This window comes from Motacilla alba, chromosome 28 (genome assembly GCF_015832195.1).
Source record: "Motacilla alba alba isolate MOTALB_02 chromosome 28, Motacilla_alba_V1.0_pri, whole genome shotgun sequence".
Lineage (NCBI taxonomy): Eukaryota > Metazoa > Chordata > Aves > Passeriformes > Motacillidae > Motacilla > Motacilla alba.
The window spans coordinates 786,826-799,305 of record NC_052043.1 but is presented as its reverse complement, the minus strand read 5'-3'; the positions used below and the strand labels follow the sequence as shown (position 1 = coordinate 799,305).

The 12,480-nt window shown below is 57.6% G+C and overlaps 1 protein-coding gene across 1 annotated transcript in view; it reads right to left on the bottom strand.

Moving 5' to 3' along the window:
* Positions 1-1,469: 1,469 nt before the first annotated feature.
* Positions 1,470-12,480, bottom strand: part of FBN3 (fibrillin 3) — a 75,532-nt gene continuing 64,521 nt past the window's right edge. Inside the window, exons 53-65 of the mRNA XM_038163549.1 lie at positions 12,238-12,357; positions 11,759-11,881; positions 11,228-11,359; positions 10,273-10,398; positions 8,977-9,183; positions 7,597-7,722; positions 6,468-6,590; positions 5,545-5,661; positions 4,747-4,875; positions 4,229-4,348; positions 3,373-3,604; positions 2,911-3,079; positions 1,470-2,046 (exon numbers count right to left, since the gene is read on the bottom strand). Coding sequence (XP_038019477.1) covers positions 1,669-2,046; positions 2,911-3,079; positions 3,373-3,604; positions 4,229-4,348; positions 4,747-4,875; positions 5,545-5,661; positions 6,468-6,590; positions 7,597-7,722; positions 8,977-9,183; positions 10,273-10,398; positions 11,228-11,359; positions 11,759-11,881; positions 12,238-12,357 — 2,102 coding nt within the window. The 3' untranslated portion in view covers positions 1,470-1,668. The remainder of the gene's footprint in view (positions 2,047-2,910; positions 3,080-3,372; positions 3,605-4,228; positions 4,349-4,746; positions 4,876-5,544; positions 5,662-6,467; positions 6,591-7,596; positions 7,723-8,976; positions 9,184-10,272; positions 10,399-11,227; positions 11,360-11,758; positions 11,882-12,237; positions 12,358-12,480) is intronic.

The window sequence follows — 12,480 nt, the reverse complement described above, 5'->3', positions numbered from 1 at the left end:
GAGGAGAGGAAACCTTGAGCTTTGAGACTTTGGCTCAACACACGCACACAAACCCAGCTCTGCTAATTTATTATTATTATTATTAATAATACTTTTTGGATTTTGGTTTTTCTTTTCTTTTCTTTTCTTTTTTTTTTTTTAAAAAAAAAAGCACCTGTTGGAAAAAAAAACAAACCAAAAATAATAATTAAAAAAAAAAAAAAAGCAATCCCAAACATCAGGCCACCCATCCTGTCACAAGCTCTGGGACTCTTGCAAAATCCAGAGTCTGGAGCTGCTTTGAAGAGTTTTCAAGTTTGCCTGGAGCCCCGATACAGTAAACACACACATCCCCCACCCCAGAGAAATTCCCACCCCTCCAAAAGAAATGTAAAGCTACGGGAAAATGCACTCCTGACAGCACCGAGGGAAAATGCACTCCTGACAGCACCGAGGGAAAATGCACTCCTGACAGCACCGAGCCAGCATTCCTTTGGTTTTCCATAAATATGGGAGGGTGGATGGATACAGTGCAGAACGCTGGCCAGGAACCAGCACCAGCTCCCCGGAGCACCTCGGGCCTGGGGATGAGGCAGTTCCGTGGGAATGAGCACCTTTATTCCAGGAACGAGCCCTTTTTATCCCGGGAATGAGCCCTTTTTATCCCGGGAATGAGCATCTTTTATCCTGGGAATCAGCACCTTGTATCCTGGGAATCAGCACCTTGTATCCTGGGAATCAGCACCTTTATTTCAGGAATGAGCACCTTTTATCCTGGGAATGAGCACCTTTATCCCGGGAATGAGCATTTTTATCCCGGGAATCTGCACCTTTTATCCCAGGAATGAGCCTATTTTATCCCGGGAATCTGCACCTTTATCCCGGGAATCTGCACCTTTATCCCGGGAATCTGCAGATCCCAGCTGGGAGTGTCCTGGGCAAGGGGGAGAGGTGGGAGCAAAGGGAAGGGAGTCCCTGCTCAGGAGCTTGGAATCTTTGGCTGTCGGGAGCTTTGTGAGCTGCGGCTCCACAGCTCGGGCTTGGTCCCCAGAGCAGAGCGTCCCCAGAGGCGCCAATCCCACAGGGACATTCCCAGGGCTGATCCCACAGGGACATTCCCCACGGCTGATCCTAAAAGGACATTCCCCATGGCTGTTCCTGTGCTGGCTGATCCCACAGCGACATTCCCCAGAGCTGATCCCACAGGGACATTCCCCACAGCTGTCCTGGCAGGTGCTGATCCCACAGGGACATTCCCCAGGGCTGATCTTAAAAGGACATTCCCCACAGCTGTTCCTCTGGTGGCTGATCCCACCAGGACATTCCCCATGGTTGTTCCTGTGCTGGCTGATCCTAAAAGGACATTCCCCACGGCTGTTCCTGTGGTGGCTGATCCTAAAAGGATGTTCCCCATGGCTGATCCCACAGGGACATTCCCCACGGCTGTCCTGGCAGGTGCTGATCCCACAGGGACATTCCCCACGGCTGATCCCACAGGGACATTCCCCACGGCTGTCCTGGCAGGTGCTGATCCCACAGGGACATTCCCCACGGCTGATCCCACAGGGACATTCCCCACGGCTGTCCCGGCGGCGGCGGTGGCAGGAGAGGAGCCCGTTGTTCCCGGGGTGGGTGGCGAGGGGCAGGGCTGCGCTGTCGGGTGGGGCTTGGGGGGGGTCTCTGGTGCCTTTAGTAGAGCTGGAGCTGCAGCTTCATCCTCAGTGCCTGGCCCAGCTCCCCCGCCAAGTAGTCGAGGTGGTTGCTGGCCTCGAGTTTGTGCAGTTCCCGCCGGCGGGGCAGGGCCACGCTCACGATCTCCAGCAGGTAGGTGCCCGGCAGGATTTTCTTGCGGCCCAGGTGCAGGAAGCTGAGCCCCTCCTTGTGGTGGATGCGGAAGAGCCCCTGGTCGTTGCCCTGGGCGATGGCGTAGCGCACGCGGTTCTCCAGCGGCTCCAGCGCCGGCAGCAGCTCCAGGATGTGCTCCTTGTGTGCCAGCTCCGACAGGTTCAGCGCCATGGACAGCGGCGCCTCCACGTCCATGCTGGCCAGGTTCACCACGGCGTGCTCCTGCCGAGGAACGGGGAGATTAATCCACAAACTAATCACAGGTTTGTGTCCAAAAAGGAGATGCCACCAGGACATTTCTATGAAAATCCTTTTGCCAGGATTTTCTTCTCCTGAGAAGCTGAGGAGCCTCAAGGAAAAAAAAAAATGTAAACAATGACAGTCTGCTGCTGTGGATGCAACAGGAGCATGGTGATTAACCCATGTTAAGTGTTTCTACTCAATAACCAATCAAGGATGCAGCTGGCTCAGACTCTCTGGTCAGTCACGAGCCTTTGTTAGCATTCCATTCTACTCTTGTCTAACTTTCTGAGGATTCCTTTCTCTCTGTTCTTTTAGTACAGTTTTAGTTCAGCGTTTTTAATACAATATATATAATAATAGAATAAACCAGCCTTCTGAAACATGGAGTCAAAATTCTCGTCTCTTCCCTCATCCTAGCCACCCTGCAAAAACAACGAGACAGAGGAGTCCTTAGGCTTTATTCCAGTAAAGGGACAGGCCATGGGGCATTCCCCTGGGGTCTCTCAGATTTTTGGAGGACGCAGCCTCCTTTTTATCCCAATTTCCTCGCTGCATTTCCCTTCTCTCTTCTGAGAGGCACAGACTTCCCAAAACACCTGATCCCAGAAATTTTTCCTCTAATGTATAACCCTCCCTTTTCATTTTTATTTCTTACAGAATTTAGGGGTTTTTCTACTCCATTGTTCCTTTCATCTTCCAACGCCTAATTTCATTTATCAGCAAACCTAATGTTTATTTGTAAAAGCAAATATCTTTTTCCATTCATCAATCAGTGCGATCCCTCCTGAAGGGATCCAGCTCCTGCCTTGCTCCAGCCCCTCCAGGACACCCCGGATTTCTCACCTGGTGGCTCTCTGTGCCGTTGACGCTGCGCCGCTGCCGGCCCCTCTTGGGGTACCCGTTGATCTTGCACTCGTAGCAGGTCTCAGGGGACAGCAGGTTGTCCTCGTCCTCCTCCTGGGGCGCAGGCAGGTAGGGGCCCTTCCCAAATCCCAAGCCAGAAATGCAGTGGCTGGTGGCAGAAGAGCAGAGGGCACCCATGAATCCAATGTCAGCACTCCCGGGTTCTCCGTGTGGGAAACACCCAGAGGACGTGCCCAAGAGAGACCACAACAAGGCGGTTTCATTAATTAACAGATTAATTAATTAGCACTGGGTGTACCCACAGAGCATCTGGGATCAGGCACGTGGGGCAGCAGACGTGCTGGCACGAGGCTCTTGGGATGGGCGAGGAGAAGCTGAGGGCTCCTTGTCCCACATCCCCCCGCAATCCCCAGCTGGGAACGTCCCCCTGGCGCTCCTTACCCCTGTCCAGCTCGGAAGTAGCCCCCGGGGCAGCCGCACAGGTACCCCCCGTCCGTGTTGGAGCAGCCGTAGCTGCAGGGGCTGCCCCCGGCCGAGCACTCGTCCACGTCCTGGCAGCCCCCGAAGGCCTGGTCGAAGTCGAAGCCCGAGGGACAAACGCACTTGAAGCTGCCCAGGGTGTTGTAGCAGGAGGCAGAGCCACAGGCAGAGGGGCTGGAGCACTCGTTCTCATCTGCACAGAGCCAGGGAACGGTGGAATGGCGGAATCACGGGATCACGGAGTCATGGGATGTCCCCCACGGGGACAGGGTACACCCCATGGGGACAGGATACATCCCATGGGTACAGACACATCCCATAGGGACAGGATACACCCCATGGGGACAGGATACATCCCATGGGGACAGGATACATCCCATGGGGACAGGATACACCCCACAGGTACAGAGTAACTCCCATGGGGACAGGATACACCCCACAGGTATGGGATCCCTCCCACACGTAGAGGATACACTCCACGGGACACATCCCACAGGTAGATCATCCCACAGAGATCCCTCCCACAGGTACAGGATACATCCCATGGGTACAGAATGCACCCCACAGGTGTAGGATATACCCCATAGGTGTGGGGTGCACCCCACAGGTACAGAATGCACCCCACAGGTATAGGATACAGCCCACAGGTGTGGGGTGCACCCCACAGGTACAGAATGCACCCCACAGGTGTAGGATACAGCCCATGGGTACGGGATACACCCAACAGGATGCATCCCACAGGTACAGAACGCACCCCACAGGTATGGGACACCTCCCCCAGGCAGGGGACACCTCCCCAGGTGTGTCCCCCACTCACCCACGCACTGGTTCCACTGGTAGTGCTGCACGTAGCCCTGGGGGCAGCCGCAGCGGTAGCCCCCGAGCACGTTCTGGCAGCCGTGCTGGCACCGGTGGTTCCCGTCACACTCGTCCACATCTGCACCCAAGGGACACACGGGGAGCTGAGACACCGTCCCCTGGCCCCGCCGGGGGCTCAGGGACCCGCCTGGCACCCTCCAGGCTGCTCCTGTGCCTCATCCTGCCTCTGCAGTGACACTGCAGTTCTGGACCTGAGTGACACCCCCGGCTCCCAGACACCCCTGCCGGGCCTGGGCTGGCCCCAGCCCTGCTCTGCTCCAGGCTGAGATCCCTCCTGCTGGAATATTGCACCATTCCCTTCCCCAAGGATCATCCAGTCCAACCCCCAGCCCTGCCCAGAGCCCCCAAGAACCCCACCCCATCCCAAACACTCCTTGACGTTCCCACTGGGACTGAGGCTGCTCAGAGAACCTCAGAATTCCTCCCCATGGACGCTCCCTGGAGCCCCAGCCCCACCTTCACAGTTGACCCCGGAGCTGTCCAGGGAAAATCCCTTCTGGCACTCGCAGTTGTAGCTGCCCGGGGTGTTCAGGCACTGCCCCTTGGCTCCACACAGGGAGGGCTGAGCCGTGCACTCGTTGTTGTCTGCAAAACACCAGCAGGAGGGCTTTGTGGGCACCTGGGAATCCATCCCTGGCCACCTGGGAATCCACCTGGAAATCCATCCCTGGCTACCTGGGAATCCACCTGGAAATCCATCCCTGGCTACCTGGGAATCCACCTGGAAATCCACCCCTGGCCACCTGGGAATCCACCTGGAAATCCACCCCTGGCCACCTGGGAATCCACCTGGAAATCCAACCCTGACCACCCGAAAGTCCACCTGGAAATCCAACCCTGGCCACCCGAAAGTCCACCTGGAAATCCAACCCTGACCACCTGGGAATCCACCTGGAAATCCATCTGGAAATCCACCCCTGGCCACCTGGAAATCCATCTGGAAATCCACCCCTGGCCACCTGGAAATCCATCTGGAAATCCATCCCTGACCACCTGAAAATCCACCTGGAAATCCATCTCAGGCCATGTGGAAATCCACCTGGGAATCCACCCCTGGCCACCTGGAAGTCCCTCCCTGGCCCTGTGGCCGCCTCAGACGGCAGAGCCCAGGCTGAGCAGCAGAGGGACACCGCAGCCAGGGCCAGGGTGGCTGCAGAGGGGCAGGGCTCAGTTTTGGGGGTCTGGGGGCTGGGAAGCCCCTGCTGAGCCAGAGCTGCTCCATGGGAACGGGCAGGGCAGGAATTCTGCACTCACCAATGCAGGACGAGTGGTGCTGCGTGAAGCCGGGGGGGCACTTGCAGTTGAAGCCCCCGATGACGTTGACACAGAGGAACTGGCAGTTGTGCTGCTTGGTGGAACACTCGTCCAGGTCTGCAGGGACCAGGAAAAGGTCTCAGTTTGTGCCACTGAGGCTGTGGCACCTCAGTGTCCCTGGGGATGCACAGCAGCAGCCCCAGGAACGACACCCCCGAGGTTCTCCCAGGGGAAGGACAAACCTGTCCCCACCTCATACCCCGACAGGTGGGGACCTCATACCCATCATTCTCCTTGGTTTTCCCAATTATTTCGCCCAGTTTTGCCCATTATTTTCTCCCAAATTTCCCCATTATTTTTCCCATTTTCCCCCCATTTTTCCCCATTATTTTCCCAATTTTTCCCAATTATTTCCCCAATTTTTCCCAATTATTTCCCCCCATTTTTTCCCCAATTATTTTCCCCATTTTCCCCCATCACTTTTCCAAAATGTTCCTGATTAATTTCCCCCAATTCCCCCGTGATTTCCCTACCCCACACAGACACATCTGCAGGATGCAGGGATGTTCCCCTGCCCCTCCTGCAGGTTCTCCCAGATCCTTAGGCCAGGCTCCTCACTCTGGGGTGCCTCAGCATTGGGGGGTGGGCACAGCCCCAGCCTGGCTGGTGACAACGCCACGTGCAGGGGACATCCCTCTGAGCTCCCTGGAGCTCAGCATGTGCTGTGCACTCTCCAGAAAAGGGCCAGGAGCATTTTTTTTCCCTGCTGAGCCACACCTGGAGCGTGGAAGGGCGAAACCCTCATCGCCAGCACCTTTCCCCACATCTTTGTGCTGACATTTTCCCATGTCTGGCTGTCCTGCCCCCTCTCCCCCAGCTGCCAGGGGGAGGCAGTTCCCTGCTCCTGCTCCTGGCTCTGTCACCTTTGCAGATCTTGCCATCCTCCTGCAGGATGTAGCCCCGGGGGCAGGAGCACTGGTAGCTGCCCTCGGTGTTCTTGCAGATGAAGTTGCAGGGCTTTGGGGACTGGTTACACTCGTCCAGATCTGCACTCCAGGGACAAAACGCATCAGGTTGTGCTGCTGGGCAGGGTCCCCTCCGCCCCTCGGACCACCCAGGGGCTCCTGAACACCAGGTGATGCCAGGTTTTGTGCTCAGGGCTGAGCTATCCCCACGGATTCTGGCATTCCTGGATCAACACCCCACTTTCCCTCTCCAGGAAGCAGCAGAGCAGAGCCAAGGGCTTTGGGGGAGCAGCTCAGCTCCAGCCAGCACAACAAACGTGGGACAAATCCCGCTGAGAGAGCGCTGTGACTCCAGATGTGCCCTTTCTGCCAACATCTGGATCCCAGCACGGCGCTCAGGCCGGCTGGAACCGGCTGTGCTGCCTGGGGGGGTTGGCAGCTCCCCGATTTCAGCTCGGGACCTTAATCCTTGCCAGCCCCTGGGCTCGGGGAACACACGGGGCTCGTTTTCAAGGAGTTAAAGGACTTGGAGGTGAACAGGGCGCAGCATCCCGAGCCCCACAAGGGGAGCCGAGGGCAGGGCGGGTCCCGGGCGGGGCTAAACTCGGGGAGGGCAGCCCGGGGATGGTGCAGGGGGCCCGGGGACGGTGCAGGGAGCTCAGGGATGGTGCAGGAGGTCCGGGGATGGTGCAGGAGGTCCGGGGACGGTGCAGGGGGCTCGGGGATGGTGCAGGGAGCCCAGGGATGGCGCAGGGGGCCCGGGGATGGTGCGGGAAGCCCGGGGACGGTGCAGGGGGCTCGGGGATGGTGCAGGGAGCCCGGGGATGGTGCAGGGGGCCTGGGGATGGTGCAGGGGGCCTGGGGATGGTGCAGGGGGCCCGGGGATGGTGCAGGAGGTCCAGGGATGGTGCGGGGAGCCCGGGGACGGTGCAGGGGGCTCGGGGATGGTGCAGGGAGCCCGGGGATGGTGCAGGGGGCTCAGGGATGGTGCAGGGGGCTCAGGGATGGTGCAGGGGGCTCGGGGATGGTGCAGGGGGCCCGGGGACGGTGCAGGGGGCCCGGGCATGGTGCAGAGGGCTCAGCTCACCCTGGCAGGCGGTGCCCGTGATGTCTGGGGTGTAGCCCAGGCGGCAGTGGCAGCGGAAGGAGCCGATGCTGTTGATGCACTGCCCGTTCCTGCACAGGTTGGGCAGCACCTTGCACTCGTCGATGTCTGTGGAGGGAGGGAGGGACAGGAGGAGCTGTCAGTGCCACAGCTGCTCTGTCCCCAAATGCCAGGGCAGCTCGCTGCCCCCAAAGAGCTCATCTGGTGGTTGTTATCAGGTAATTCACACAGCACAAGCGTCTCGGAGTTATTTTGGCACCATGGTCTGGCAGCTCCCCACTGCCAATAAACCTCCCCCTGCTGAAGTGGGAGCTGGGAAGATAAACTGGATTTCTGGCTGAGCTTTCACAAAGCAGAAATCTTCTGCACAGTCCCTGGGGATGTGTGGGGCTTCTCCCCAGAGCAGGGATGGAGGCTGAGCGAAGGACTCTGTCAATTTATCATTATTTCCATGCTAAGTTACATTTGGCTCCTGATCAACCCTATTTCTTTTGCCAGCTCTAACACCTCGATATCTGCACAGTTTATGTTCTGCTCTAATCTACCAGCACTTCTTTTCATTTTACACGGTGTAATCAGCAATTCTGATTAAGATCTTTTATCTCCTTTGTTAATAAATAACTCATTCTATAATAGGCCTGGTCTGCAATCCTTAAACCTCAAAATTAATCCAAAAACCCAAGGCTAAGGCGGGGCTGGTCTGAAGCTCCCCCTCTCCCCATGACAGGCTGGATTCTCCCCGAGAGCCAGGGAACCCTGCAGAGGCTCCTTGTCTGCTCAGGATCATCCCTGAGCCCAGCCCTGCCCTGTCACTGTCACATTTTCTGGAAAAATCCCCTTGCCCAGGATTCTGCTCCTGGGAAGCTGAGAAGCCTCAGAGAAAAAGGAAAGCAATAATGATCTGATTTGCTTCTCCTGTGTTTTGCTGCTTTGGAAGTGGCTGGAGATTGTTTATCCAACGTGGGAATTGTTTTGAATCAGTGACCAATCATGGTCAGGCTGTGTCGGGGCTCTGGAAGGAGTGAGGAGTTTTTCATTATTATCTTTACAGCCTTCTGTCTGTGTCCTTCCTCTATTCTTTAGAGTTTTAGTATAATATAGTGTAATATAATGTAATGTAATATAATGTAATATAATGTAATGTAATATAATATAACATAATACAATGTAATATAATATAATATAATACAGTATAGTATAATATAATATAATATAATATAATATAATATAATATAATATAATATAATATAATATAATATATTTATCATATCATAAAATAATAAATTAGCCTTCCAAGAACATGGAGCCAGCTTCATCATTTCCTCCTTCATCCTGGGCACCCAGCCAGCCAACACCACTCACCTCTGCCATCCGTGGAGTACCCGGGGCCGTGGGGACACATCTTCTTGTAGTGGGCAGTGCCAGGCAGGGGGCAGAGCTCGCACTGGGGGCCCCAGCTGCGCCCGCTGTTGCAGCAGCACTCGGACTTGGTGACCAGGTTGCGGTTGGTGGAGGACATCTGGCACATGGTCTGCAGCACCTCCGTGAAGCAGAAGCCCTGGCGGGTGTCTGGGCACAGAGAGGGGACACAAATCCAGGATCTGAGGCAGCGCCAGCAGCAGGGGGAACCCAGGCGGTGCCAGGGAGGGTGGGATAAAGGTGATGCCCCAACAACTTCCCTGCTCAGGAGCAAAGAATCCCACAGTGGTTTGGGTTGGAGGGACCTTAAACCCACCCAGTGCCACCCCTGCCATGGCAGGGACACCTCCCACTGTCCCAGGTGCTCCCAGCCCCGTCCAACCTGGCCCTGAACAGCTCCAGGGGCAGCCATGGCCTCTCTGGGCACCCTGTGCCAGGTCCTCCCAGGGTATCCTCCCCAGTATCCCCTGTGCCAGCAGGAAGCCATGCCCTGTGGGCTTGTCCCCAGTCCCCTCCTGACGTCTGAGCCCCCCTGAAGACCTCCAGAGCTGCCTGTGCTGCCGGGGGGCGCTGCAGCAGCCGGGCTAGGCTGGGCGTTACCGATGCCTGGGTGCCAAGGGGCTGACTGCAGAGCATTACCATGGGGCTGACTGCAGGGCATTACCATGGGGCTGACTGCAGAGCATTACCAATGCCCTGGGTGCCCGAGGGGCTGACTGCAGAGCATTACCGATGCCCTCAGTGCCCGAGGGGCTGACTGCAGAGCATTACCATGGGGCTGACTGCAGAGCATTACCAGTGCCCTGGGTGCCCAAAAGGCTGACTGCAGAGCATTACCATGGGGCTGACTGCAGAGCATTACTGAGTCCCTGGGTGCCCAAAAGGCTGACTGCAGAGCATTACCACGGGGCTGACTGCAGAGCATTACCAATGCCCTGGGTGCCAAGGGGCTGACTGCAGAGCATTACCGATGCACTCGGTGCCCGAGGGGCTGACTGCAGAGCATTACCAATGCCCTCAGTGCCCGAGGGGCTGACTGCAGAGCATTACTGATGCACTCGGTGCCCGAGGGGCTGACTGCAGAGCATTACCAGTGCCCTGGGTGCCCGAGGGGCTGACTGCAGAGCATTACCGATGCACTCGGTGCCCGAGGGGCTGACTGCAGAGCATTACCATGGGGCTGACTGCAGAGCATTACCAGTGCCCTGGGTGCCCGAGGGGCTGACTGCAGAGCATTACCGATGCACTCGGTGCCCGAGGGGCTGACTTCAAAGCCTTCGTTGCAGTCGCAGCGGTAGCTGCCGGCCGTGTTCACGCAGCGCCCGTTGGGGCAGATGCCCGGCTTGCTCCGGCACTCGTTCTCATCTGCCAGGGAGGGAACACACACACACAGCCCTGCTGAGGCCAGGCACAAACCTTCCCAGCTCGCCACTCCCCGTGCAGTGTCCTCACTGAGTCCCTGAGGATCCCCCCCGTGTCTTTGGGCAGCTGGGAGGCACCTCCAGCTGCCCTGAGGAAAACATCCACCCAGCCCAGAGCTCTCGCAGAGCAGGGCGGCCAGAACTCAGCTTCCCTGGCTTGCCCATGCTCCAGCTGCTGCTGGGATTGGATGGGATGGGATTGGATTGGATTGGATTGGATTGGATTGGATTGCATTGCATTGCATTGCATTGGATTGCATTGGATTGGATTGCATTGCATTGGATGGGATTGGATTGGATTGGATTGCATTGAATTGCATTGGATTGGAGATTGGATTGCATTGGATTGGATTGGATTGCATTGGATTGGATTGGGTTGCATTGCATTGCATTGCATTGCATTGCATTGCACTGGAGCTGTCTCTGTCCCGTGCAGCTCCGGGCTGTTCATCCCCACCCATCCCAAAAGCAGCTTGGAACACTCCGAAAAACTCAAAGGCAAGGACACGTGGCCCAGGGCTGTGTCACCCTGGGGGTCCGGGGATGGACAGAGGTTTTGTGTGTCCTACTGGGACACTCAGGAAGTTGTGGCACATGGGAAGGCCCAGGGAGGAGCCTGAGGATGTAAAACAAAGAAGGATGTAAAATAAAGAAGGATGTAGAGCAAAGAAGGATGCAAACCAGAGAAGGATGTAAACCCCAGGTCTGTGGATGATCCCTCAGAGAGGAACACTCCTGTCTGTGCCCCAGGAAGGCCCGGGCTGCCCTGGTACCTGTGCAGCCCTCGCCGTCGGGCCTGCGCTGCATGCCAGGAGGGCAGATGCACATGAAGGTGCCGATGAGGTTCTTGCAGAGCATCCCCCGGGACTCGCAGTCGTGCAGCCCCTCTGCACACTCGTCCAGATCTGCAACGAGACCCATCAGAGCCCCTGCCAGCCCTGCCAGCCCAGCTCTGCCACCCCTGCACTGCCCCACCCATCCCTGCAGCCTCGGGCCAGGTTAGAAATGTCATGGAATGAGTTGGGACTTTGAAACTCCTCCCTTCCCACCCCTGCCGTGGCAGGGACACCTTCCACCCTCCCAGGCTGCTCCAAGACTTCCAGCAACCCAGGGGCAGCCCCAGCTTCTCTGGGAAACCTCCCCACCCTCCCAGGGAAGAATTCCTTCCTACCAGCAGCACACCGAGGCGGGTGACGGTGAGAAAAGCCAGCGCAGAACTCCCACCCTCCCTGGGCCCACCTGGCCAAGTGCAGGGGCTGGGGACACTTTGGGCCGTGCCCTGCTGGCTGCAGAAGGGGTTTTACCTCTGCACATCCTCCTGTCCTCCCGCAGGGCGTACCCAGAGGGGCAGGTGCACTCGTAGGACCCGAAGGTGTTGATGCAGCGGAAGGCGCAGAGCAGGGGGTTCAGGGAGCACTCGTTGATGTCTGCAGGGGGGAGAGCACAGAACTCACCTGGGTGTCCTCAGCAGGGGCAGGAGCTTCCCAGGGCACATCCACCCTCCCTGGGCATCCATCCCACCAGAGCTTTGCTCCACCGAAGCCTCCCGCTGTGGTCTGCCCTCACAGGGGAACAGACCCCGGGTGCCCCAGCAGCTTTGGTGGGAATGGGCTGCTGGTCCTCGGGGAGGCAGCTCCTGTGCTCATCCAGGGCTCCAGAGTGAGGAGAGGAGCCTCACCCAGCTTCCCCACACCATCCGTGGGGGGCTGGCCCAGGCAGGGACCAGGGGGTCCCACGGAGCCCAGCGTGGTGGGAATGAAGGGACTGTCCCCCGCGTCATTACCTTCACAGGTCATCATGGGCCCCGGCTCAAAGCCCTCGTCGCAGGCGCACTCGAAGCCTCCCACCACGTTGGTGCAGGTGCCATTCCCACAGGGATTGCCAATGGAGCACTCATCCGTGTCTGGGGAGCACAGCAGCGTGAGGATGGGGAGGAGGAGGAGGATGGGGAAGGGCTGGGCTGGGCTCTTGCAGGCAGAGCTCTCCAAGTGTCCCAGCAGAGCCGGGACCCCAGGGAAGGGGCAGG